The sequence below is a fragment of the Impatiens glandulifera genome, chromosome 8, assembly GCF_907164915.1.
Source record: "Impatiens glandulifera chromosome 8, dImpGla2.1, whole genome shotgun sequence".
Taxonomy (NCBI): domain Eukaryota; kingdom Viridiplantae; phylum Streptophyta; class Magnoliopsida; order Ericales; family Balsaminaceae; genus Impatiens; species Impatiens glandulifera.
Window position 1 is genome coordinate 6337201 of NC_061869.1, and position 26299 is coordinate 6363499.

The 26299-nt window shown below is 35.3% G+C and overlaps 5 protein-coding genes across 7 annotated transcripts; 3 read left to right on the forward strand and 2 right to left on the reverse strand.

The window, feature by feature from the left end:
- Positions 1-2911, forward strand: LOC124911674. Of its 2 annotated transcripts, none has more exons than XM_047452181.1 (14): positions 1-177; positions 253-313; positions 397-539; positions 610-658; positions 743-889; positions 1013-1113; positions 1188-1257; positions 1339-1429; positions 1498-1567; positions 1640-1735; positions 1820-1919; positions 2332-2409; positions 2502-2575; positions 2650-2911. In XM_047452181.1, exons 1-14 carry the CDS (start codon positions 151-153, stop codon positions 2791-2793), a joined length of 1251 nt encoding a protein of 416 aa, XP_047308137.1. In that variant the 5' UTR covers positions 1-150; the 3' UTR covers positions 2794-2911. The 2 variants fall into 2 exon arrangements, with proteins under 2 accessions (XP_047308137.1, XP_047308138.1); XM_047452182.1 differs by having other exon boundaries at positions 2508-2575.
- A 4511-nt stretch (positions 2912-7422) lies between these two features.
- Positions 7423-13683, forward strand: LOC124912291 (DNA replication licensing factor MCM2). The gene is made up of 17 exons (XM_047452887.1): positions 7423-7748; positions 7846-8024; positions 8854-9008; positions 9114-9291; positions 9410-9629; positions 9992-10199; positions 10275-10409; positions 10503-10694; positions 10782-10954; positions 11111-11299; positions 11374-11490; positions 12144-12228; positions 12315-12467; positions 12544-12669; positions 12759-12941; positions 13041-13202; positions 13347-13683. The coding sequence occupies exons 1-17, from the start codon at positions 7486-7488 to the stop codon at positions 13461-13463; spliced, it is 2835 nt and encodes a 944-aa protein (XP_047308843.1). The 5' UTR covers positions 7423-7485; the 3' UTR covers positions 13464-13683.
- Positions 13684-14645: 962 nt separating this feature from the next.
- Positions 14646-16060, forward strand: LOC124912404 (vegetative cell wall protein gp1-like). The gene is made up of 3 exons (XM_047453018.1): positions 14646-14781; positions 14859-15758; positions 15849-16060. The coding sequence occupies exons 1-3, from the start codon at positions 14691-14693 to the stop codon at positions 15878-15880; spliced, it is 1023 nt and encodes a 340-aa protein (XP_047308974.1). The 5' UTR covers positions 14646-14690; the 3' UTR covers positions 15881-16060.
- A 358-nt stretch (positions 16061-16418) lies between these two features.
- LOC124911381 (pentatricopeptide repeat-containing protein At1g79490, mitochondrial) lies at positions 16419-19122 on the reverse strand. Its single transcript, XM_047451857.1, has one exon. It carries the CDS (start codon positions 18913-18915, stop codon positions 16483-16485), a length of 2433 nt encoding a protein of 810 aa, XP_047307813.1. The 5' UTR covers positions 18916-19122; the 3' UTR covers positions 16419-16482.
- A 1493-nt stretch (positions 19123-20615) lies between these two features.
- Positions 20616-26299, reverse strand: LOC124911855 (terpene synthase 6, chloroplastic). 2 transcript variants are annotated; one of them, XM_047452386.1, is made up of 14 exons: positions 26202-26299; positions 25909-26055; positions 25677-25729; positions 25312-25597; positions 24954-25134; positions 24447-24658; positions 24149-24361; positions 23864-24069; positions 23638-23750; positions 23303-23401; positions 23010-23225; positions 22770-22911; positions 21563-21808; positions 20616-21092 (listed from the first exon to the last, which is right to left on the reverse strand). In XM_047452386.1, exons 2-14 carry the CDS (start codon positions 25985-25987, stop codon positions 20781-20783), a joined length of 2358 nt encoding a protein of 785 aa, XP_047308342.1. In that variant the 5' UTR covers positions 25988-26055; positions 26202-26299; the 3' UTR covers positions 20616-20780. The 2 variants fall into 2 exon arrangements, with proteins under 2 accessions (XP_047308342.1, XP_047308341.1); XM_047452385.1 differs by having other exon boundaries at positions 20617-21092; positions 24149-24367.

The following is a 26299-nucleotide window of genomic DNA, read 5'->3' on the forward strand; positions in this document are numbered from 1 at the left end:
GATTAATCCAAAAAGTGGCCACAGAAACAGTACTAGTATTCTTGAATGATGTCAGAGTCGGTGCAGCAGCGGCGGTGAGGACCTTCATCGGCTAGCCGTTGGAAACGGACGGACCTGGAACTGGTGCGGTTTGGCTTTTCCCAATCGACGATGGTCTGCGCGACGGTTGCCGTCTTTGTATGTCCTCACTCTCTCTTTCTCTTTATCAGATTGGTAACAAATATGTTTTGACAGATTGTTTTTGCATTGTAGCCTCCTCCTCAAATGGCTACGAAGTTCTTCTGTTGTGCTTCACTTAATCAACAGCCTACATGTATCTATCTTCCTCTCTATTTCTCTCACGCGTCTCTTTGTCTTCGTCAATTTCAATCATGTGGGTGTGTTCAATTTGTTCAGTCAGTGGTCTCAATACCAATAAAAAATCGCTTCAGAAAGTGAAGGAACTTGTTTCATTAGTTGGAATTCCTTCATTCATTACACCTCATGAATCACTTCAAAAAGGGAACTGGGTCAAGCTTATATGTGGTGCAAGCTTCGAGGTATATAATTGTCTTCACCATTAAACCAACTTAAACTGTTCACCGAGTATTTCTCTCTTGATTTCTATAGGATGTCGTTGATATCAGGAATCTTTCCTTGGTTTATACTTTGGCTGGAGGTGAGACTTGAGAACTTGTTAACAGTATCAAATCTTATTCATTAAAACAAACAAAATTGAGCTTTTTTTTATGGGTTCTTTCAGTTGATTGTATTGACTGTGCGGCTGATGGAGCTGTAGTTAATGCTGTGGTAGAAGGAATTGAAGCAGCGAGAGAGATAGTATCAATTCGAAAGCCTTGGGTAATGATTAGTGTCAATGATGATGAAGACCTTCACTTTCGCAAGGCTGGTAAGTTTAGAAATTGAACTGATTTTGAATTTCATTGAGAATTTGATGTTCTTGTTGTACCCACTTTGATGATTTCAATTGAACTGATTTCCTTTTCTAATCCGGCTTGCTATAACTCTTCAGAATTTAACCCTGATGAATGTCCAGTGAACTGTTCTAGACCATGTGAGATTGTTTGTCCTGCTAATGCAATATCACTTCAGACATCTTCCACTGTTTTCAAGGTGCTTCTCTCTTTTTCTTCCCTGGAATTTTTTTAACATATTCAGTATTAACTTTTTCGGTTTGAACTCTGAAGGGTGGAGTAATAACCGAGCGCTGTTATGGCTGTGGACGATGTCTCCCAGTTTGTCCATACGACAGAATAAGTTAGTACTATTTTCCTTCTTGTTTCATTATCTGATTCAAATGTAGAACAAAATTGCTTATATAGCGATCAACTTCTCTAGGAACTCTTACATATGTAAGAGATGCTTCTGTTACTGCTGAGCTTCTTAGAAGAGAAGATGTAGATGCTCTAGAGATTCATACAAATGGCAGGTTTGTTTCAATTTGTGGGTAATCTTCATTTATTTTTCCATAGAGGTTGATTTGCTTCATTTTCACAGGCAATCTTCAGCATTTAAAGAACTTTGGACTGGGTTAGGAAATTCTGTGGATCATTTAAAGCTAGTAGCAGTAAGATCCCGTCTTTTGTTATATAACAAAAGCAACAAATATAAGCTAGATATGTGTTGCAAATGTTTTCAGGTTAGCTTGCCTGATACGGGAGATTCAGTTCTCTCTTCCATGAGCGACATTTATTCCATTATGGAACCCCGTCTACTTTTCTCGAATCTCTGGCAGGTCGGAATTTTGAGAAGTGGTGAATTGTAAAATGAATTGATCTAAAATGGTACTCACAATTTTTTTCTCTTATATTGTATGAAGTTAGATGGTCGACCCATGAGCGGAGATATTGGCCGTGGTGCTACAAGAGAAACAATTGCTTTTGCTGTTCGTATGGCTGCTGCAAAAGACAAACCCCCTGGTTGGTAACTTCTTATTTTTGTATCTGGTTCCATTTTCATATATGTAAACAATCTGTTTTTAAATTCCCAATGTTTTTGTATTTGGAAAAGGATTCAAATACATAGTTGGGGTTATGACTTATGACCCATTTGGATATGTATATATGTCTAATTTAACTCACCAGTATTCAAGTGGAAAGAGTCTTGCCTAAATAACCAAAAAGTCTCGTTTTTGATTGAAATGAGGATCATGGTTGTAGGATGTTCGTGGGATCGTGTTAGCTTCTTTCAGAGAATAAACCCTACTTTTCGTAAAGAACGAAAAAAGATATAGAAAATTAACATCGGAGATACTTTTTCAACCCATACTCAGATCGAATATTTCCAAATGGACAGGATTCACAAAAACTAAACATTCTCTTCATATTACAGGTTTTCTTCAATTGGCAGGTGGAACAAATGCCCACACTGTTGATGGCTTAAAGCACAAAAGACTCTTCCAAGTCTCCAGTTAAGCCTTCAAATTGTTTTCAGATTTATTTGTTGTTACACATTTATTAATTTTTCAAGTCTTCCTTTTCGTTGAATCTTTTTTCTTTCAGATTCAGAACCGGGATTATCGGTGTCTACCCATGCTCTAATTGGTGGAGTTGCTTTTGGTGGGTATGCTAGAAAGGTAAGTTATTATATTTTTCAATGATTTTTTTGTCAAGGTCGAAAAAATCCAAATCCTCGTCTTGACTTTGCCAGATTGTTGGAAGAGTTTTGAACTCGATGCGATCTCAAAGTGGCCTTGCTTGTTGTTTAGAGGATTTTCCAGACCATCTATTAATGGCACTTGTGGAGGCCCTAGCATTGGTTGGAACTGTTAAACTATATGACAGGATTGAATAAATTCATCTTTTGTCAAGTTAGAAAGCTCATTCAATTTTCAAGATTTAATGTTCTTGTTTATTTGTTGGAATGTGAAGAGAATACAAAGATAATTAATTGAAATTTTATAGTATTAGTATGTTAATTTAACAATTTATATGACCTTAACATCTAGAGTTGTTTAATCATGGAATAATATGATTTACAATTCAAAACAAAAGTTAAAATCAATAATTTATAAACTTATAAATTTGAGAGTTTATAAGAGTTTACTTGTAATAATACTTATATATAATTAAGTATTTTTATATTTTATCAATTTTTAAAATATATAATTTTATATATATTTAAATTAAAAATAAATGATAATATAAAAAAGTTATATTTTTAAAATTAGTTACATTAACTTATTTATTAATAAATAATAACTTTTTTTTATAATTTATAAATTTAAATTTACTTTTTTTCTAGTAAAATCTAAGTCGAAATTATTTATAAAAGGCTAAAATCTTTTATTTTCCAAAATTTTAAAATTATAAAAATTTAGTTAGTTTTAAAGTTTACCTAAATTAGAATTTATTCTAGATTACTAGTTTTCTTATAACTATTTGAATGTTGTTTGGAATTTATTATTATTATTTAGTTTATTTAATAAAATTTAAATATGATAATAAAATTATTAACCTTATTGTTTAGATAATTTTAAAAAAAAATGTACAATAGACTACATGATAATAAATAAATAAAAACATATAAATTAGTTTGTTTGAGATACTAGTAATTTTGTGTTTGAAACTGGTTAATTTATTATTTATATTATATTTATAAATTTAATGGTAAATTTTGACTATTAAACATTTTTAATATATATATACTTTTATTTATTTATATATATATATATATATATATAAATAAATAAATGATGCTTAATTTTCAAAATATTCAGATATATTCAGATTGTCTATGGTTAATTTGAATATATATATAAGAATAAATGAATATTTGTATGGGATTGTGGGTTGATCAACTCATAAACTTAAAATGATTAAAAATAATATTAAAAATAATATAGATATGTTTTGAATTTGTAACTTAACAAAACAAAATAAGTACAACACTTTAACCAACTAAACTAATAAAATTTTATATATTAAATTTAACACCAAATTTGATGAACACATGATATTTTAATTAAATTTAAACTTTTAATTAATTAATTAATTAATTTATTTATATATATATATATATATATAATTATGCTTAATTTCGAGTGAATAATTATGATTAATTTGGATATAATGTGAGAGTAAACTAACACTTGAATCAGATTGTAGGTTGATTCGTACATAAACTCAAAACTGTTAAAAATAAAATTAAAAATGCTATCCCAATTTTACCGTAATTTTTTTCCACAGTTTTTTATATCATTATTTATGCAAATACACTAGTTACATTGGGAAATTTGATGGAATAACCCTCATAAGAGGGTTATTACCACTTTTAGTAGGACCTTTATAATTTTTTCATTTTTGACCTTCAGTTTTACTCTTAAATAAAAAAAAAATTGATTTTCCCTCTCCCCCGCCGTTTCCTTTCCCCACTTCTCCTTTCACTCCCTCTCTCTCGTTTCCAACTTCCCGAAGACGACCGATCAACCCCGAAGACGACGACGACGACGAAAAGCCCCCGAAACATCGACGACATCCTCTCCCTCGAACCCTCCCTCGAACCCCGACGAGCCCTGACGACAAACAAGAGCCCCCGACGAGAATCTCAACTCCAGAACGACGAAGGTGAGTTTATCTTCCCCGTTTCTATCCTAGTTCTCTGTTTTATATCCATGCATGCTATAATGGAGGAATGGTTTAGGGTATTGTTTAGGTTTAGGTATAAGTTTAGGTAGGGTTTATTGTTTAGGTTTAGTTTTTGGTTTAAAATGCTTCTGACGAAGGCTGTTGCAGGCTGTCGATGGCGACGATGCATTTTCGCAGGCGACAGTGCATCTGTCGCAGACGACGGTGCATCTGTCGCAGACGATGGTGCATCTGTCGCAGACGACGGTGCATCTGTCGCAGACGACGGTGGATCTGTCGCAGACGCAACGTCGTCTGCGACAGATGCACCGTCGTCTGCGACAGATGCACCGTCGTCTGCGACAGATGCACCGTCGTCTGCGACAGATGCACCGTCGTCTGCGACAGATGCACCGTCGTCTGCGACAGATGCACCGTCGTCTGCGACAGATGTCATATTTCCTTTAAATAAGTGGTATTTACTTTCATTATTCTGACTTATTGATTTTTTGCAGATGGCACCAACCAAATGCAAAAACAAAACGGTAATTGAGAACTTTCCTGGACGTGTTTCATGGAAATCTACTTGCACCTGTTTGTTAAAGACCAAGGACAAGTTTAATCACTTTGGTCTTATGGAAAGGGCTATGAAGAGTCAATTTCAGTATCTATTGAAAGTCCGACTGTCATTTTCTCAGGAACAATAATCCACCAGATGTTGATCAGAAAAGCAGCTCCAATTCGAAGGGAATAACTTTCTTAATCAATGGTCAGCAGCTTTACTGGGGCATGAAGGAATATGCCTTGGTAACAGGCCTAAATTTTGGAAGATTTCCTATGATTGAAAACTGGCACGCTGAAGAATGTCCACCCTTAGTCCATAAATACTTTGGTGGCAAAACAGTTGTTAGAGTGACAGAGGTTCAAAGTGTTTTCCTCAACTGCTCTGAGAAGGAGGATGCATGGAAGCTTTGGCTCATCAACCTTATTTACCAGTGTCTCTTTGGATCTGATAATAGGAAGAGGGTATGTTTGAAGATTTTCAGCATGGTGGAGGATATGGAAATGTTCCTTCAATTTCCATGGGGAAATGTGTCATTCAATTCAACTTTGAAGGGTATTGACAAGGACATGAAACATCTTCGACAGCTATATGTGGAGAAGAAGGAAACTTGCAAGGGGAACTGTGATGTTGCTTATACAATTAGTGGGTTCGTCATAGCCTTCCAAGTTTGGATATAGTTGCTCGTTCGCATCCAATGCTATCGCAACCAGTAGTTGACCTCCAACTTTATGCTTAAGGAAGCTTGCATCGGTGCACAATACAGGACGACAACATCCTATGAAACCCCTAATTGAAACCCCTAGAGACATGAACATATACCTGAAGTGTTCTTCCTCATCCGTCTGGATGTCAGTTATGGTACCTGAGTTCTTCTTCTGCAACATGAACAGGTAGGATGGCAATTCACCATAGGAATCCTCCACAGTTATTCGCACCGCCATTAAGGCTTTTTCCCTTGACCTCCAAGCCTTATTATATGTCAAAGTTAACCCATAACTTGTATGCATGTCTTCCATTATATGTCATATCTTAGTTTGTCCACACCAATAGAATTATAGACAATTGAAGCTAATTCTTCATATGTAGCATTTCGGGGTACATTCACACCACGACACGAACTTGAGACAAAAGAACTAACCCCACAATCATCAGTTTTCCAGTCTCCATCAAAGAGGAGAAAAACACCAACATTCATGTGATCTGCAATTGATAAAAATTCACAGAAGTCAGTGACAGTGACCAGTCAGTGTTAATTGCAAGGAGGAAAATGCAAGGAAAATGCAAGGAGGAAAATGCATCTATCGCAGACGACAGTGCATCTGTCGCAGACGACGGTGTATCTGTCGCAGGCGGGAAATGCATCTGGCGCATGCGACAGATGCATTTCCCGCCTGCGACAGATGTATCGTCGTCTGCGACAGATACATCGTCGTCTGCGACAGATGCACTGTCGCCTTCGTCACCTTCGTCAGATGTATATTTCACTGTAAAACAAATCAGCCAAGCTCTAAAACCATTATTCCATGACCTAACCTACATCCTAGACTCTAAACGACAAAACCCTAAAACGACGAAGGTAGGTAGCGTCTAACCTGAATGTTGAAGACGTTCCAGTTTTGTTGATGAAGGACGTTGATGATGAAGGAAGGATCCGTTGATGATGAAGGAAGCTTGATGATGAAGAACCTTGATGAAGGATCCTGATGAAGGATCCGTTGATGATGAAGGAAAGGACGGTTGGTGGAGAGGAGGGAAAGGGGAGAAGAAAAAACTGAAAGGCGCACTGACATTTTAATTTTTTTAATTTATTTTATTTTATTTTTTTTAAATAAAGGGTAAAACTTGGCAAAATGTCAAAAATGAAAAAATTATAAAGCGTTTGCTAAAACTGGGAATAACCCTTATTCCATCAAATTTCCGGTTACATTCTAGTTTTATTAGTGAAATAAAAATTAAGTATATAATCATGTTTGAAATTACAAAATTAAATTTTATATCTTAAATAGAAACCCTAAATTGTGGGGTTTAGAAGAAGAAATCTCATAAAACCCAATTTGGTAATTTAGCCGAGTAAATATAATTTTTTCCATATGAAAACTAATAAATTTTATAATTATTATTTATATTTTATTGAGTATATTAAAATAAAATTATACATATTTAAAAAAATATTATCCATGAATATAAAATATTGTTTAATAGAGAAACCCCTCATACACTTCAGACCTATTTTGGCGCCAATTATTCCCGCCAAATTGAGTTGCATCCTCTTCACACCCCCAAGTACCCTAAAAGTTATCAGAAACCGTAAGAACTCAACATTTTCGCGCTTTTGTGTAACAGATAGAGAGAAATATGTCAAGTGATCCGAGATCGCCCATGGCTTCCGACGACCACAACGAAAACCCTAATCCAACATCATCGCCACCAGATTCCCCCACTTCTGCAGGTTTCAACACCGATCAACTTCCTCCCAACACCAGCCATACCTCTGAGAACTTCTCCGACTACGATGACGAAGAGGAAGCTACAGTGGATCCTGAAATCATCAGGGATGAGCCTGAGATTGCTGATGAAGAGGAGGAAGGAGAGGATCTTTTCAATGATAACTACTTGGAGTAAGTTCCTTGCTGCTTTAACTGATTCTTCTAGTTTCTATTGAACATTGTTTGCGTTGTTGGAGGATACATATATAATGATTGTTTGATTCTGCAGTGATTATCAGGCAATGAATGAGAATGATCAATACGAATCGGTTGGACTTGACGATTCTCATGAGGATGAAAGAGATTTGAATCAGATTATGGCTGATCGAAATGCTGCTGAAATGGAACTTGATGAAAGAGATGGACATACCTCACAACGCAAGCTTCCTCATCTTCTTTACGATCAAGGTCTAATCTCTTTTTGCTGTATTTGTATATTTTTGTCTTCTTTAGTTGATTTATCCATGATTCGTCACATCCTAGTTTTTCAATCAACCTCACTAGTTTGTGTCATTGAAGCCTTCAATGGAACTTTCCTTAAAGTGCTATTGCTCTTTGTAGTTTAAAAAGTTGGTGCTTCATGTTATTTATGTTTAGTTGGCCGCCTTGCCTGGTTGAGGTCACAAGTGTAATTTAGAGAGTATCGAATTTGCAAAATCTTATTGTACTGTTCTATAAGGTTGAGAAAGAGTAATTGCTAATAGAAAGCAAGTTGACATAATTATATATCTGGTTAATAAAAAGTTAATACTTAAAGTGATAGTAAAGGTATGCACTTGAAAATCTGTGTGACATTGGTGAATCAATGATTGAACATGACAATTATGACAAGTATTATGGTCTTAGTGAGTGTGAATGGCTAAACCCTCTTTGGAGCCCTTATCTTTTGTCTCAATCTTGAGTGAAGAGCTGTCAATTTTTATTTTCCATTGTTTTCTGTGTGAATGGATGGATTTTCAGTTTTTGGAGCTCTAAATTTTGTTTTCTATTGTTTTCAGTCTGAATGTTCACAACACACATTATGCAATACCAATGATATGATTGCTTTGGAAATAGATACATATGTGCTCATCAAGATTATCTTGTGTTATAAGACAACCCAATATTTTTATTTACACTTGTAAGGTTAATATTAAGCTTCACTTTTGCGGTGCATAATCATCACAAGCAGGCTATTTGCAATGTCTGGACATGTTTCCATTAATTTAATTCTAACATAACTTTGTTGGCAATACAGATGATGACGATGAGAGTCGTCGGCCATCAAAGAGGTTCAGAGCTAGACCTCCTCCTGCCGAGGACAATGATGGCATGCAAAGTTCGCCAGGTAGATCTCAACATGAGTCCTCAAGGGATGATTTAATGACTGATCAGACTGATTACGAACCTGAGGTATCCATTCATTCTATTATCAGGAAACATTGTGTTGATCATTTGTATTTATTATTCCTTGAAATTATCATACATGGACTTCTAATAGAGGATTCTTTCCTACAGGATAATGACGAAGGTGAGTATGAGATGTATAATGTACAAGGAACTCTTAGGGAGTGGGTCACTAGGGAGGAAGTGCGTAATTTTATGGCTAGGAAATTCAAGGAATTTTTCCGGACATATAAAAGAGATCACGATGAATCTCTTGTATACATGCAGCAGATCAATGAGATGGTTTTAGGTAAAACTTTTGCTGTTTAATCTGTTATCTTGTGCATTTTGTATGATGTGATTGAACTTTTTCTATCCAAACCAATCTGTTTCTCTCTAAATTATCAACTCATTCTGTGAATTTGCAGCTAACAAATGCAGCTTGGAACTGGATTACACTCAATTCATACATGTCCATCCTAATATAGCAATTTGGCTGGCTGATGCACCCCAGTCTGTGCTTGAGGTCATGGAGGAAGTTGCAAAAAAACTTGTCTTTGAGTTACATCCCAAGTACCAGCAAATCCATCAGATGATTTATGTCCGAGTTTCTAATCTACCTGTGCATGATCAAATCCGTAACATAAGGTATGGGCTTTAAATTCTGGTAGCAACTAAAATTCATGGTTTAATTTGTGGAAATAGTCAAACTAGGCTTAAATACTGGGATAGGTTATTTCACAGATTAACTTTTAATTCATTTGATTTATAATCAGCTCTAATATTTGTAACATAAGGTATAGGGTGTTCTTCTAATTCTGGTAGCAACTAAAATTCATGGTTTAATTTGTTGAAATAGTCAAACCAGGCTTAAAACTGGGATATGCTATTTCACAGATCAACTTTTAAGTCATTTGATTTATAATCAGCTTTAATATTTATAGAAATATGTTCAACCTATTATGAGAATTTCTCTCCATTTGAAAATCCAATGAACAAATTCATTGTAGGCAAATCCATTTGAACACTATGATCCGCATTGGTGGAGTTGTTACACGTCGAACTGGAGTATTCCCCCAGTTGCAGCATGTTAAATATGATTGCAGTAAATGTGGCATGATTCTTGGACCTTTTGTCCAAAACTCGTATTCAGAGGTTAAGGTTGGGTCTTGCCCAGAGTGCCAGTCAAGAGGGCCATTTACATTAAATGTTGAGCAGGTAAACTCTATTATTGTGAGCTTAACATGGGAATCAAACTCAGACTTATATCTGTCTTTACATGCTTTTCTGCAGACTATATACAGGAACTATCAGAAACTTACCTTGCAAGAGAGTCCAGGTATCGTTCCAGCTGGTCGACTTCCACGTCACAAGGAAGTGATTCTTTTGAATGACCTCATTGACTGTGCTCGGCCTGGGGAAGAGATTGTATGACTGCTCATTGACATTCTTCACTTGATAATTAAGTTCTTTAGTTGCTTTCTTATACTTAGTTAACTCTTGATTGATATGCACTTGCAGGAGGTCACTGGAGTCTACACTAACAATTTTGACTTCTCTTTGAACACAAAAAATGGATTTCCTGTCTTTTCCACATTGGTAGAGGCTAACTATGTTACCAAAAAGCAAGATCTGTTTTCAGCTTACAAACTTACGGAAGAGGATAAGCAAGAAATTGAGAAGCTGTCTAAAGATCCCAACATTGGAGAAAGGGTAAACATTTCATTTGATTTTGCTTCATACTATGATTAATGATGTTTGGTTTGATGTGCTCATTGTTTCTTCTGTTAATATGATTAGATTGTCAAGTCGATCGCGCCATCAATATATGGTCATGATGACATAAAAACTGCAATAGCTCTTGCAATGTTTGGAGGTCAAGAGAAAAATGTTGGAGGGAAACATCGTTTGAGAGGCGACATAAATGTTCTTTTGCTGGGTGATCCAGGAACGGCAAAATCACAGTTTCTCAAGTAAGGCTAGCCACTTTTGTATGTGAATTTGGTCACACATTGACAAAAATCTAAAACAATTTACAAATTCACACATTTACACTAAAAGTTTTGATTACACTTTTTTATTCCAAATGCAAACAAAAGCACTTCTTGATCACATTCTCTACTACTTAGGTATGTTGAAAAGACAGGCCATAGAGCTGTCTACACAACTGGAAAAGGAGCTTCTGCTGTGGGATTGACAGCAGCTGTACACAAGGACCCAGTCACAAGAGAGTGGACCCTTGAAGGAGGTGCCCTTGTCCTGGCAGACAAAGGAATCTGCCTTATTGATGAATTTGACAAAATGAACGATCAAGACAGGCAAGTGATTTATTTCTCTTCACCTGCACCATACACCTAATAGCATCATGATGTAAATAAATTATTTCTACCAGGGTGAGTATACATGAAGCTATGGAGCAGCAAAGTATTAGCATATCAAAGGCCGGTATTGTCACTTCTTTGCAGGCTAGATGCTCTGTGATTGCGGCTGCAAATCCTGTTGGTGGAAGGTAAGTACTCTCTTTAGTTACTGTTATGTTTGTTAACACAACTTGAAACTTAGTCTAAATAATTAAGTGCTTATTTGAATTAAAATTAATTTTTTAACTGTTATGTAAAATCACTTAAATTATTTTGGCACCTCAAATTAAGCTAAACAATCTAGGTAATCTATAAATAACTTAACTCAAAATAGTAACAACGTCCAAAAGTATGTTCTAACCTTAGAAAATTAATCTAATTGCGTCAATGTATTATGGGTAAAATAGTCTTTAAATACCTTCTAGACATTAGTTCCACAATTTATTAAATCATTTTACATTACTTAATATTCAAATATTTTCATTTGGTTTATTGAACATTTACTTTTTATATTCTTAATTAATTAGGTATTAAAATTCAGTATTTAAAATTCACCACCTTGTAATTTTCAGTTGTACCAAAACGCACCTTAGTTAAAGGGTGTTCATGTTACTTACATTCCAACTAAAAAATTAAAAAAAAATGACAAAAAATGTGAATTCAACTATCCGTTTTTTCATCAGTTATCTAATAATATAGTACTGGTTTGCTGATATTTAATTTTGTCCCAACTTGTTGCAGCCATTAGATGCTAGTTCAGATTCCACTAGTGTGTCTAATTTCAATGTCTCTGTTTTTTCAGATACGATTCTTCAAAGAATTTTTCACAGAATGTTGAACTGACAGATCCTATCATTTCTCGTTTTGACATCATGTGTGTTGTCAAGGTTATTTTCTTGACTCTTACTGGTATGAATTATAATTGGGAAAGTAATGGTCATAAACGAATAAGATTGAAAATGGTCATATGCAGGATGTTGTAGATCCAATCAAAGATGAAATGCTTGCTAGGTTTGTTGTTGATAGTCATTTCAAGTCTCAGGCCAAAGGCGCAAATTTAGCTGATGAACCCATCAGTAATACTGACGAAGGAACTGAAACTGGTGGTCTGATGACTGATCCCGATGTCAGTCTGTTTCTCCTTTTTTCTTCATTTGAAAATTGCCTGTGTAGCTTACTATATATTTTTGATTCCTTCTCAGATTCTTTCTCAAGATTTACTGAAAAAGTACATCACTTATGCCAAGTTGAATGTATTTCCAAGATTACACGATGCTGATCTAAACAAGTTTTCAACAGTTTATTCAGAGCTTCGTAGGGAATCTTCGGTTAGACTGCTTTTTTATTATTTTCAAATTCTTTACTAGTTTATTTTCAATCAATACGTAAACCAATATTTTATTGTGAATATTGACAGCAAGGACAGGGAGTTCCAATAGCAGTGAGGCACATTGAATCCATGATTAGAATGTCGGAAGCTCACGCCAGAATGCATCTGAGGCAGCATGTTAATCAAGTTGACGTGGATATGGCGATCCGGGTCATGTTGGATTCTTTCATTTCAACACAAAAATTCGGTGTTCAAAAATCACTTTTCAAGGTCTCCTTTCTTTTAACCCTTAATTATGTTTAATTAGATTGATTATTTGTTTTCTTTGATTTGACTTAATATTGTCTTATGTTATTGAAACGTGCACAGAGCTTTAAGAAGTATATGACATTCAAGAAGGATTTCAATGAACTAATCCTGCATCTACTAAGAGATCTCGTGAAGGATGCTGTGCACTTTCACGAGGTTGTATCTGGCGGTTCTTCAAATTTGACTCATGTCGACGTGAAGGTGGAAGAGCTACAAAGCAAGGTGAGCCAATAATTTGACCTCATTTGGAAACACTTTAATATCTGATTTGGGCTACTTTCTATTATTATTATTATTATTATTATCTATTATCGGGTTTCCTTCCAAGGTGTTGGTTTTGAAACACGAGTTTTGTGGTATTTGCAGGCACTGGATTATGAAATCCATAACTTAAAAGATTTCTTTTCAAGTGACCTGTTCTCTAAGGCAGGCTTCAAGCTGGATGATGAAAGAAAAATAATTCGACATTACCTATCCAAGTAATGAATGTATGGTTTTGTTATTTAAGGTTTTAGACAGACATAGGTCATATATCAACTCTGCTAATTTGCCCTCCTATTTAGGGCCCCTTTGTTGTTTTGAGATAGTCAGTCAGTCAATTCATGGTTTGCTCAGTCAATTCATGGTTTGCTCAGGCATATTTATTTGGTTTTTGTTTCAAATTTGAATGATTATTTGTTGGAATTTATTAGAATTTACTTGTTTAGTTTTTTCTTTATTCATTGAAAATTCTCTTTATGAAAGAAAAAAAGAATATAGTTCAGATAGAACCCTAAATTTGTAAGCAGGAATCAATTTACTCCCCTTTACTTATAAAAGAGATTTATATTAGACCAGACAACCTTTTTGATTATCAAATGTTGTAGGAATTGAATTGAAGAGTTTATTTACCTTTATATTGGAATGATTTTGTCATTATTTGCTATATGACACCAATTTTATTTTCTGTTTTATCCTTGCAAACAAATCTCATGATTATCATTATTTTTTTTCAATTTTTAAGAAGTTCTATGGTGCATATATATAAATATATAAAGGGACCTTGGATGTAAATAATTATTGAGTATAAAGTAAGCAAAATATAAAGAAGTTGTATCACTTGGGTTTTTCTCACAATGTCAAGCTAAGTATCTATTCTAGCATACACTCAATAAGAACTAAATATATATTATTAAAAAGGATAAAATGCACTAGCTAGCTAATAAGACATTGTTTGGCAAAGTATAATTGGTGAAAATCATCAAAATATTTTAATTGTATTTTTTTAAAATAAATTCATTTAATTGATCTTGAACCTGAGTTTATTTCTTAAAGTTGGCTAACATATATAGCATATGATTCCCTTTAATTAATTAAGGTAATTTATAAATTTATTTGTTTCTTCTTTCACAATCTAAAAAGTTCTAATTTGATTGTTAATCATTGGATTATTTGAAATGTCCAAATAATCAGCATCAAACAAAGCCTTAATGTATGCATTCCTCTGTCTTTTACAAATAATCAAGTTCTTTTGGTGATTACTTTTACATTTCTTCACCTGTAATCTTCAAATCATAAAGAATCGAACTTTTCTTGTCAAGCCTACTCATCTCTTCTTTTACTTGTTCTAATTTATTACTGTAATTCTCATATACTGATGTCTTTATCTATATCTATATATATACATCACATTCTTCAACTACATAAATCTCTCTTTCAGTCCATATAACCATGCCGCCCTCGAGTAATGAGACTCGCGTAAATTTACTCGTTTTGTTGCTTTGTTTCTGTTTAACCGCGCTTTGCAACTCGACTACTGCAAGTAAGTAATCATTTCTCTTAAGCTTGTTCTTTGATATTTTCATAATTGTTTTGTAACTTTAATTATGCTTCATGCAGATGCAATAAGAAAACCATCCATATCATCAATGAAGCATAATATGATAAAGCAATTTAAACACATAAGTGATGAAAATATGGATACATATATTGCAAGCTCACCTCTCACTCTCCCACAATATGATTCACTTTCTCCATCTTCTTTGCCTAATCGAATCAATTCCAATACCAATTCTCCTCCTTATTGTGTTTACCCGCCATACGCCCTCCTTCCGCCTCCGGGTGCCCCGCCTGTAGTGGGCCCGTCGGGCCCACCTACTGTATCTCTCCCGAACCCGATCACCCCTGTAGTAGGCCAGCCGGGCTCGCCTTCTATATCAGTTCCGAGCCCGGTCACACCGGTAGTAGGTCCGCCGGGCTCGCCTTCTATATCAGTACCGAGTCCGGTCACGCCTATGATTGGTCCACCGGGCCCACCTTCTGTGTCAGTTCCGAACCCGATCACACCTGTAATGGGTCCGCCTGGCCCACCTTTATCAGTTCCGAGCCCTGTCACGCCAGTAATAAACCCGCCGGGCTCGCCTTCTACATCAGTTCCGAGTCCAATCACGCCTATAACAGGCCCACCAAGCGGGCTCACCCCGAGCCCGTCAATATTCCTACCACCAATTGTTTACCCGCCTCCAGCTGTGCCTCCGCCGCCTCACAGAGCGTCAAGCATGTCACTCTGGTGCGTGGCGAAGCCCACAGTTCCAGACCCTATAATACAAGAGGCAATGAACTACGCTTGCGGGTCAGGGGCAGATTGTAACTCGGTTCAACCTAACGGGCCTTGTTTTCAGCCCAACACATTACTTGCACATGCTTCGTATGCGTTTAACAGTTATTGGCAGAGAACTAAAGTGGCGGGTGGAACTTGCGAGTTTGGCGGCACAGCCATTCTTGTAACAGTTGATCCAAGTGAGTAAATTTCCTCATTTCTATTAGATAAATAGACTTATTGAAGAACATAATGAAATTTAATGGATCTTCTTCAATATTTTTTTGCAGGTTATGATGGATGCCACTTTCTTTACTTCTGATTGGAACATTCTATTGCATATATACACACACAAAACAAATATTGCAAAGATTTTACAATAATAATGTGCTCAAGAAAGGATGAAAATGTGCAGCATTTTGTACAAGATAGTAGGTGACATTGTAACACTTTCATCTCTAAGAGTATTTTCTGTTTTCTATGCAATTTTGTAATCAATATTGAAAAAAACAAACTTAGATTATGTCTGGTTTAGTGGAATTGGGTGTCTAATCATTTGTTTGTTTGATGATCTAAAATAAAGTATTATATGATTGTTTAAATTTCAATTTGCATTAGAAAATGGCAATTCCATGACGACTCCTAAAAATTGGAAATATAATCTTAAATATCAATTAGAAAGTACAAATGATACTAGTAAATAAAACACAAAATCTCAATTTCTACATCAGCTCAAGGTTCTAATACATATAAACCTAACTGAAATCATTTAACTAGATTTTCTATCTATGATTGATTGAATTATATAAGGGTATTTAAATTGCTAAACTAACTCATCAAAATTTAACTAAAGTAAGATGGTAATAGCTCAAAATTGAAAATGGTAAAACCAATTCAAAAAAATTATTCATTAAAAACTGGAGTTTACATTTGCATAGATTTACCGAATTCGAGCGGTTGCTTAGGAGGCGCGAGCGATCTGATTTCAGGAGCGGAACAAGGGAACATTATGTTAAGCTTATGCATAAGTATATCGGATCTAGACGGAATATCATTCACCAAGAACTGCTGAACAATCGGTTTCTTAAACCACTCCAACACCGAATCACCCGGGGCTCTCAAGACAACCTTACTAACCTCAAAAGGTGACTCAACCGAAGCCAACATTTCTCCCACGACAATCTTCAAAGTGGGTCCAGTCACCAATTTGATACGCCTAGGAACAACTCCGTAATACAACATCCTTTTCCTAAACCTATGGAGGGTATGAACAACTGCAACAAGAGCTGCTCCAACTGATAAATTCCTAACGTCGAGAGACCAAGCGATATGCTCGTCGAAAACTATCGCCTTAGGGAATAGCTTGTTCTCGTAAGCAACTTTCCAAACGCATCGTGCCCGGTTGATCTGACCCATGAGTACGAGGTAGTTAAGGAGGACGTTCACAAAGTACTTCGCAGCCCCCTCTTCCAACTCGTAGTCGATATCCTTGAAGAATTCACGAACGAATAACAAAACCGGTTGTTTCCTTTGCTCCGGGCCGACAAAGAGCCCGCACATGAAACCATGTGCTTTGTGGTTCGTCGCTCCGAGAATCGACATTAAGTGTTTCTCGTCGTGTTCATCTTGACATCGAACGAGTCGGGCGAGTATCGATGTGTAGAGGATGAGGTCGACTTTCGCGGCTGATTCCACGTAGGTTTCGAGCAGGGTTTTGGCGGATTCGTATAAACCGGTCTTCATACAAGATTCGAAGAGTTGTCGGATTATGAAGTTGTTCGTCCTTAGCCCTGACGCGCCCATGAAACGTAACCACCTCAGGGCGAGATCAATCGATCCTTCCTTGATGTAGACCATTAGCACGTCACTAGCTGTTACTTCGACCGAATAACCCATCGCCTTCATCTCGAGAAGGATCTTCGCAGCAACGTCCACGAGCTTCTTGTTCGCGAGGAGCATCAGGAGGGTCGTGTAAGTGCTAACCCCGGGTCTCAAACCAGCGTTCGTCATCGAATTGTATAAATTCATAGCCGAATCGACTTGACCAGAAGAAGCATGCATCTCCAAGAGAGACGAGTAAGTTGAAGGGGTCGGAAGAAAACCGGCCTTCTCCATATCAGTGAAAACCGAAGTGGCTATATCAAGTTTTCCCGATTTGGCGTGGGATTCGACAACCATAGTGTAAAGTCCATAGTTAGGTTTGAATCCAGCTTTCTTCATTTCATCCCATATCTTTAAAGAAGTTTCCAACTTCCCCGATTTCACGAACGATTCAATTAGAGAAACAAACATTGTAGCCGACGGTTTAAGACCGAAACCCTTCATTTGCGTGTATACACTCATCGCAGTATCAAGCCTACCCGCTTTCCCCATCGAATCAATCAACGCAGCAAAGATCAAGAAACTCGGGCGAAAGCCTTTTCCTTTCATTTCATTAAAAAGCTTAATCGCAACATCTAAACGACCCGATTTCGATAAGCTCGGTATCATCAACTCGTAAGTCGATCCATCAAGAGCACAACCAGTTTTCTCCATATTTTCATATACCTCAAACGCCTTATAAGGAACATTCTTCGTCAAGAACAGGGTTATCAGAGCATTATACGTCTGTGTATCAATTTTCCATCCAGATTCTTGAATCTTCTTAAAGCAACAAAAAGTCACCTCTAATTTCTCAGCTCTCGCTAGATACTGAAGCACTCGATTACATGCCGAGAACGAGGAGAGACCGACAGTCGATTCAGTTATCATTTCATCGAACAACGAATGAATCCCTTCGAAATCCCCATTCTTATTCAAAACATCAAACAGAATGATATAACATTCATCATTAGGTGAATACCAAGGTTGCCTCTTCGACCAGCGAAATAAACTCATCGAAGCATCGCCTTCCCCGGAAACAACCTTCATAGCCTGAGTTACATGAATCATGTTCGGTAAGAACTGAAGCTTATCCAATTGAGTCTCCATTTCAGGTCCCCATTTCCATCTTTTAACAATCTCAACGAGTTTTGCAACCACGGTAGTGTTTAAAAACGGCTTTTTCAATCCACCAACCATAACATGATCATCTACGCCAGGCTCAACTGATCTTATCCCCTTACCGGTGTATATCACACTACCGGATTCATCCAAATACTCTATATCATCTGTCCATTCTCGTTTAGAACAATAACTTCTAGATGAATATGGATTCTTAATTGATGATAAAAACCTAATAGATGATAAATTCAAATAGATTTCAACCTGGGAGGATAATGAATTGAATTTGTTAGGTAAACTGGAAGTCTCCGTTGTTCGTTGGAGAATCAAAGAAGAGTAGGTTTTGGATGATCGTAGAAGGTGGCGACGAGACATTTTACTTGCGTAGAATGATGAAGAGATTCAGTTTCATGGATTTACCTCCATTTTTGAATGATCTGGATAAGAGAATCGCTGTAGTTCATTTCACTGTCTTCAATCTAACATGATATTTACAGTTTGAGTGTTGATTTCATCTCTTTATCGTAATGAAATTGTTCTTGAAAACCCTAAACCCTAGCTTCTTCTTCACTTTGAGATTTTACCTTCATTTGAGAACCGCTGTGTAAAGACAGGAATCAATAGAACAAAGGAGAGAGAGAAAAAAAATTTAGAAGGGAAGAAGTCGGAGCCCTAACCCGTAACCCGGTATGGTTTTCCAGACCCGGCTTCAAAAGATTTTTTTGTTAATTATAAAAATTAGAAAAAATAAAATAAATGAAAATTACATATCAATTGATATGAAGGATTTCACGAAATAAATTGGGGAAATTTAAGGAAGTGAACCCACTTTGGCCTTCGGATTGGGCTTCGTTTTTTCTTTTTATCATTTAAATTTGAGTTAATGTTACGTTTTGTTAGGCTCGACATTATGTATATTCGGATCAATTTTTTCGTCTCGAATTTTGTAGTCCGAATAGGACAACTCCAATGTAAATGCTCATCGTTGGTGGATCGTTTGTTGTTCATATCATTTGATTGTGTTGGTGATATTTTCTTGAATATATATCCGTCCCTTTGTTAGCAGCAAAGAAGATGAAATAATCGGATGTAGAATTATTTTTCATTAAAAAAATTATTCGATTTGATCTTTCATATGAATGACCTCTTACCGATATTCTCATTATTTTATGAATTTTTCACTGTTTCGGTTATATATGTAGATTATCTATAGATACTTGACAAGACTTTTTTCAACTTTATTTATCAACTCAAAGTTAAAGATTGTTTTAACTGGCGTTCAGAATATTTGGTAGAAATTTTTTTGACACCATTTCATTAGTTTGTTCGGCTTGTTCTATTTCAATATTCATCATTTAGAAACTAAAATGAGTCCGTCCTTAGAGGAACCCTCAACAAATGATCGTTGGATCTTTTCTTTGGAATTTTATATTAGTAGATCATCGTTTATTTTGATTTTGTAGATATTATATTATTTATTAATTATTTTATCCAAATATAACTCTTGAGAATTAATTCCTTATAAAATAAATTAAAAAGTGATATTAAAAAATAATAATAGGGAGTGGAAAATTTGACAAAAACTTAATTGGAATAACGTGTTAAGTTTTGAGTGGATTGAAAAATAAAAAATTTCTATGCTATAAATTTTTTAATCCATTCAAAACTTGACATATCGTACCACAAAACGTCAAAATATATTGTCGAACAAATATTGTTATGAATTATAAAATAACCACCTGGACAAAGATTTTTGATTGTCATTCCAACCAAAATTTGTAAACTTTATTAAAGTACTTGCCCTTAAAAAAAATTGTGTGGTATTGAATAAGAGAAAAGGATTAAACATGATTTAAAAAATCTCCAATCATAAATTCATAATACTAATTGAGATTTGAGAAAATTGTAAAAACCAATCAAAATAAATGAACATAATATACATCTTCTAAAACTCATATTCTAATAAACCTATTTGAAAATGAGTATTTTTTATATTTCAGTTCATTTAAATGTTTCAACATATAGATCAAAAAACACATTTGAAAACAGTATTTAGTCAGACAGAATGAGAAATTTATTATTGATTTCTAATCAAGATATGGACTTTTCAAAAAAACTGTTTACAAAAAGGCCAAAATTATTTAAAGATAGCTATTAACCCCCAAAGTATCATATAGTATAACATTTATTCAAAAGTATTTCCCAACCCCCCAACCCAACCCAACCTAACCTATTTAACATCATTTTATTTGAGGATGAGAAATTGGTTGATATATGATTGATTTCACTGCATTAACCATAGCATTAGAAGTGAACCCATCATCTTTAGCATAAAAGATATGCAAAACCTGAACCATTTTCCAGAATACTTCTTTAATGGCTCTCGGAACTGCACCGTCTTCTTCCACCTTCAACACTAATCCCAGAAGCTCTCTCCTTTGTTGTGAGACAATCCCCATCAGATTCTCGATTGCCTCTTCTTCTGTAACCTCCCCGTTTCTCTCAATCATATAGAGTGATACTGCATTTAGTTTCCCTTCCTTCGATTCTCTCTATCAATTCAAAATGTATGTGTTATGGTTGTAAATATTAGGGTGGCCTTTGTATAAGAATGTCAATTCTGAAACATTTCTAATTTTTGTTTTTGTATCTGAATCGAAAAATAGATGAGAACCAACCGATAAATTTTCAAATATGTGTTTGACTAAGTTTACATTCCAAAAGTATCTGGATCTAGACAAAAAAATAAAAGTATTTTCAAATAGGGGCAATATGTATTCTAATCTTACCCTAATATTTTGAAAATCGCATTTAAATGAAAATTTCCAGGCATTTATTTAAGTGAAGACTAGTTTAGCTCAGTGATAGAATGCAAGGCTCACAACCATAAGATCGTGGGTTTGAGTCTTCATAACCATTTTCAAAAAATGAATTTTTTTTCTGTAATTATTTGAGGTGCAAATTACCTCCTTACTCATGGAAGAGAGTATGTATTGTGATAAATTTCAAGTAAAAGACATACCTCGAATCCTCTTATATCGTTGAGGATACGGCCAGAAGTGCTCATAAATTTGTATAGACTTTGAATTTCAAAACTGCGGGCAGCTTCATCTGATAGCTTAGAACCTACAAGATAGAGAGCTGGGAGAACGATTGGTCCCAAGGCAAATGACACAAAGGCATTAGAGAGGTAATCATCCATTGTTGGCACTGTTTTATCTCTTGTCCATATTGCTTCTTGCAGCATAGAATTAAGCAAATCCAACCACTGCCGGGGAACCAAAGAAATGACATTAGTTTCGTACACAACCAAATGAAGAAATGCACTACCAAAATAATACAGAATATTAGAACTTATATTTCAATTTCAAGTTTAAATAGAACTCATATTTCAAATTTAAATATAAATAAAAGCTTCTGAATTTATAGTATCTTTGTATAAATGAAGTCCTTCACATATTTCTGAAGCTACAATAACTTGGAAACACACCTAAATAGACTCTGATGGTTATTGAATAATCACCATGATACATAATGATTCATGCCAAACTTATTTATGTTGTTTCAAGGACTAAATTCCAATATGAAATATACTTTAATGGAACTCGGCACAAAGGAAATTCATGCCATACCCCCATATATGATTTGTATTTAAAATTACCAAACGAATTAAGAAATGAAAATCAGAACCTGTATAATTTTAACTCAAGGCCTAAGGCATTTACTCTGTTCTATCTTCCATGCTAATCTGCTTAGATTATGTGATATTCTAACCACATCATTTTCTTAAAACTCACCAATTCTAAAACGATTCAATAAGCGAAATGTAGATAAAAAAAAGGGTCACAACTTGCTTTCTGTCGCAGGACCAAATTATATCATTTGAAATCAGAATTTGAATGATTAGCTAAAGGTTATCCTACTACTAACATCAGCCATGTCAGAAAGGATCTTGGGAAAGGCTTCCTTTCAGAGTTTTCACTAACTCTGATCTAAAAACAGAAAGTAAGAAGATGATATACAAACCCTTTTAGCATTTTTACTGAGACCAATCTACACAAAGCAGTATAATCCCATGCGTAAGAAAATAATTGGAAAACAAAATTGAGCAATAATGAAGAGCTTGGCAACTAAAACAAAAATAAATCATCACAGATACTTTTTTTAACACGCTCCTAAGAATTTCCTTGAGTATCAGAGAAGAATCTAGTAAAAGACTTCAAACTTACTATTTCAATTATGTGGCTGGTAACTGAACGTCCCTGGAATGCTAATGCATTAGTTCCAATACCACAGATTGTATCATGGAGTGCTGAAAATAGTATCTGAACATTCTCAGAGATGCAATCAGTTTCTAGATCTACATCCCATCTGTAAAAGTAATTGCATCAGAATTAGTGTACTGTCTTCCAATAATTTCCAGAAATATCTGAAAATAAATCATGTTAAATAAAAAATAACCGAATTACTTTTCAACCAGTTGTATAAGATTCTTCAACTCCTCAGGAGAACCTCCTATATCAAAGAAATCATCGACCACAGTTGTGAGCACACCGTTTTTTGCCCATGAAACACGAGCATCAGAATGTTCAGGAGAGGGCAACGACGCTGCAGCAGAGAAGTAACAGTACGCTGATTTTTGCCTTGCAAATTGTAGCTTATCTAGCTTATATTCTACAGTCCACCTGAGAGTGAAAATATCCCATGGTTCATATAGAAGCTTCTATTTATGATATATCCCCACCTCAAGCAGTTACCTTACCTCTCGAGTTTTTCAAGTTCTTCACGATGTATGGATTGACAAGTGTTGAAATCTTCCACAGCCACCTTCAAGAAATCTTCATTACCAATATTCGGCGAACTGGCAAAACAATAGTCAAAGGACAATGGAGTATTCAACATTATTATTATTATTATTAGACTAGGGTTCTCCTGAATGAGGCTAGCACAACATCCCACTATCATGACCCAACTTCAATCAATGTGCTTTCAGTGAAAATCGGGACATCAGCCTCTTAGTTCAAGACTGTTACCACTTCAGCTACCCAGTCTGGGTTATATAAAGGGATAACTGACACGAACAAAACATTAGTTTACCTGTATGAAGATTTTAGAAGCATTGAGCGATTTATCTTGTACTGCTCAATGTTTCTCCTATTAGCAATGCGTACCAGATCTGCATGGAATGGAAACTTCAGGGCATCATCTACCTGAAAAAATGCAAGGACTGTAAATTTTATTTTTATTTTTTTAGAAAAGAACTGTAAATGTTTTGGTATAATACTTTTGATCTTTACTAGACCAGCTCAAGTCAGTCAGTTACCTCTTGGGTGATATACTTATTAAGATCATTTTTGTTGATCAAACAACTCGAAAGCTTCTCTTTGAGGAATTCAGAAGACCGCAAATGATGTTTCTCTAGAGTAAACTGCAAAGCCTTGTATGATTCAAGAGCGTCATCAATTGTCTTTGAGTGTTGTTCAGGAAAAATGAAATCATCTTCAGTACTGGAAGTTCGAGTTAATGGATCTGCACATATCAGGTTGGTTTTATCCCAAAAGCATCTATAAATTGATAACAACGATATAGTCATTCACATTAAAGGTACCTGAAGAAACATTGTACCCATTAAGGCGCAACAATCGGAATGCCATGGAACTTGTTGCAATGTCATGGAATATCTGTTCATCATTCAGCAACCAACACCCGTAAGTTTCATCCAAAACACTCCTAATTTCATCGGTAAAATGACGTTCAATTCCCAGTCGTGTAAGCTGATCAACCATAGAGAGACGCACGTATATATCCAGTGGATATGCAACTGAAACTATCAGGAAAATGAAATAAAATGATTTTCAGATGAATAAAATTGATACAATCTACAACTATTGATGAAGAAAAAATACCAGCACTGCCAAACTTTTTTGTGACTGAAAAAAGGTAATTTAGACAACCAGCATCCTTAAGATGCATGAAGGCTGCTGCTGTGGTGGATGGAGAGTTGAATAGTGAACCATTCTTCCTTTGGTATTTCATGACCATTTTCCAGTCATTTGACCCCCCTTCTATTCCTTCAGAAATAAAAGCTAAATAGGACCGCCTCCCTTCTGAGAAACACCTAAGGAAAGTGAAGTTACAAGGGGAAAAAAGTAAGGCATGATAGTTCACGGCACTTCACCAAGGAAGTCCAACTTCAGGTTGACCTGAGCTAATTCGAGAACCTCACGATGATTTTGAAGTTGTCTTTCTTTGAGGTCTTTTATACTTTCATTTAAAACTTATTAACTCGTGATTTATGATATCATGACTTTTATTGTAAACGGTTTGTATTTTTGCACTGTCAATGCGACTTTCGCTTTGACTGTGGATCCATGAACAAAATCTCACTTTTTAAAAAGTGAACATTAATGTACCTTTTGAGCTCTAACTCCCTCTTGCTAAGCATAGCATTCAAATCCTTTGGGTCAATGGGAACATTGAGTCCTAATTCTTCAACACGCCTCATCATATGGGGAAATATTATTTCAAACCCAACAGGAGAATTTGTATTCTCATCAATAGCTGAGGTGATGTTTGACTCAATAAATTGTAGACCTTCAAAAACACAATAAGTATTGAGAGACCTATCAAACATAGAGAATTAGAGAAGCTAGAATACAACATGAAAAACTAAGAACAGAGTTGGGAGAAAAACTAATACTCAATTGTCAACATATATTTATCAAGCAATTCTACAAACATGTGAGGAAAAACGCGATTGATTATATATACCTTTATTTACATGTTCTTCACCAATTCCCCATTGCTTTAGTGCAAGCACACATGCTAAGGTAGATGATAAAGCCTCTTTGATAACTACAGGACCATTATGGACAGGACCCCATGAACCATCAATAAGCTGATTATCAACTAACCAATCTATGCATGCAGGAAAACATGGAAGCTGAGACGAATACGGAGAAGGGACCATTGCTACCCATGCAGTGTCATACGGAGAAGCAGAAATCTCAATCTTGTTGAATAATTTCTTAATCCTTTCTTTAGACCCATCAAAGGTCTGCATAAGGTTTATAAACCATATGGTCAACTTTTTTTCCCACAAAATAATATAAATCAATTTTTTGTTTATCCACTACCTGTATAGTTGTATGGAAATCTGAAGAAGATTCAACTTGTTGACGGAGTGAAGCTGTTAGAATAAGGTTTACCACAATTATATTTTGAATGGATTTCAATGCTTAATTTACATATTTCTATTGTTGTTCTTCAATTTGAAGCATAAAAGACTAGTTTCTTACAGAAAAATCTGTCAGATTTTGATATATATGATATGTATATTCATTTTACTCTAAATGAGAGAAACCAGACCTGTGATCGAGCTTCTACTGATATCACGGTGAAAGAGGCTATTATTAGGTACAGACATAGTAAGTAAATGTGCGATCATTTTACTTCAACTGTGATGGTGATTCGTAGCCACCAAGAACTAGGGTTTAGAAGAGAGAATTGAATGATCTGTAAAAGAGATAAACAGAAAGGAAAGAGATAAGTAAGAATCAGAGAATCTGTAACAATTCATTTTAGTTTCAAACAATAGAGAATTCATTCATTCATTCATTCTACAAGTTTATAGCAATTAACATGTATGAATCTATACTTACTACTAAAATATACACAGATTGAGAAGAAGAAGAACCGCCATGGAAATACTGAACCAGAGAAAATGAGAAAAAGGAAGAGGGAAGTATAAATTCTCAAA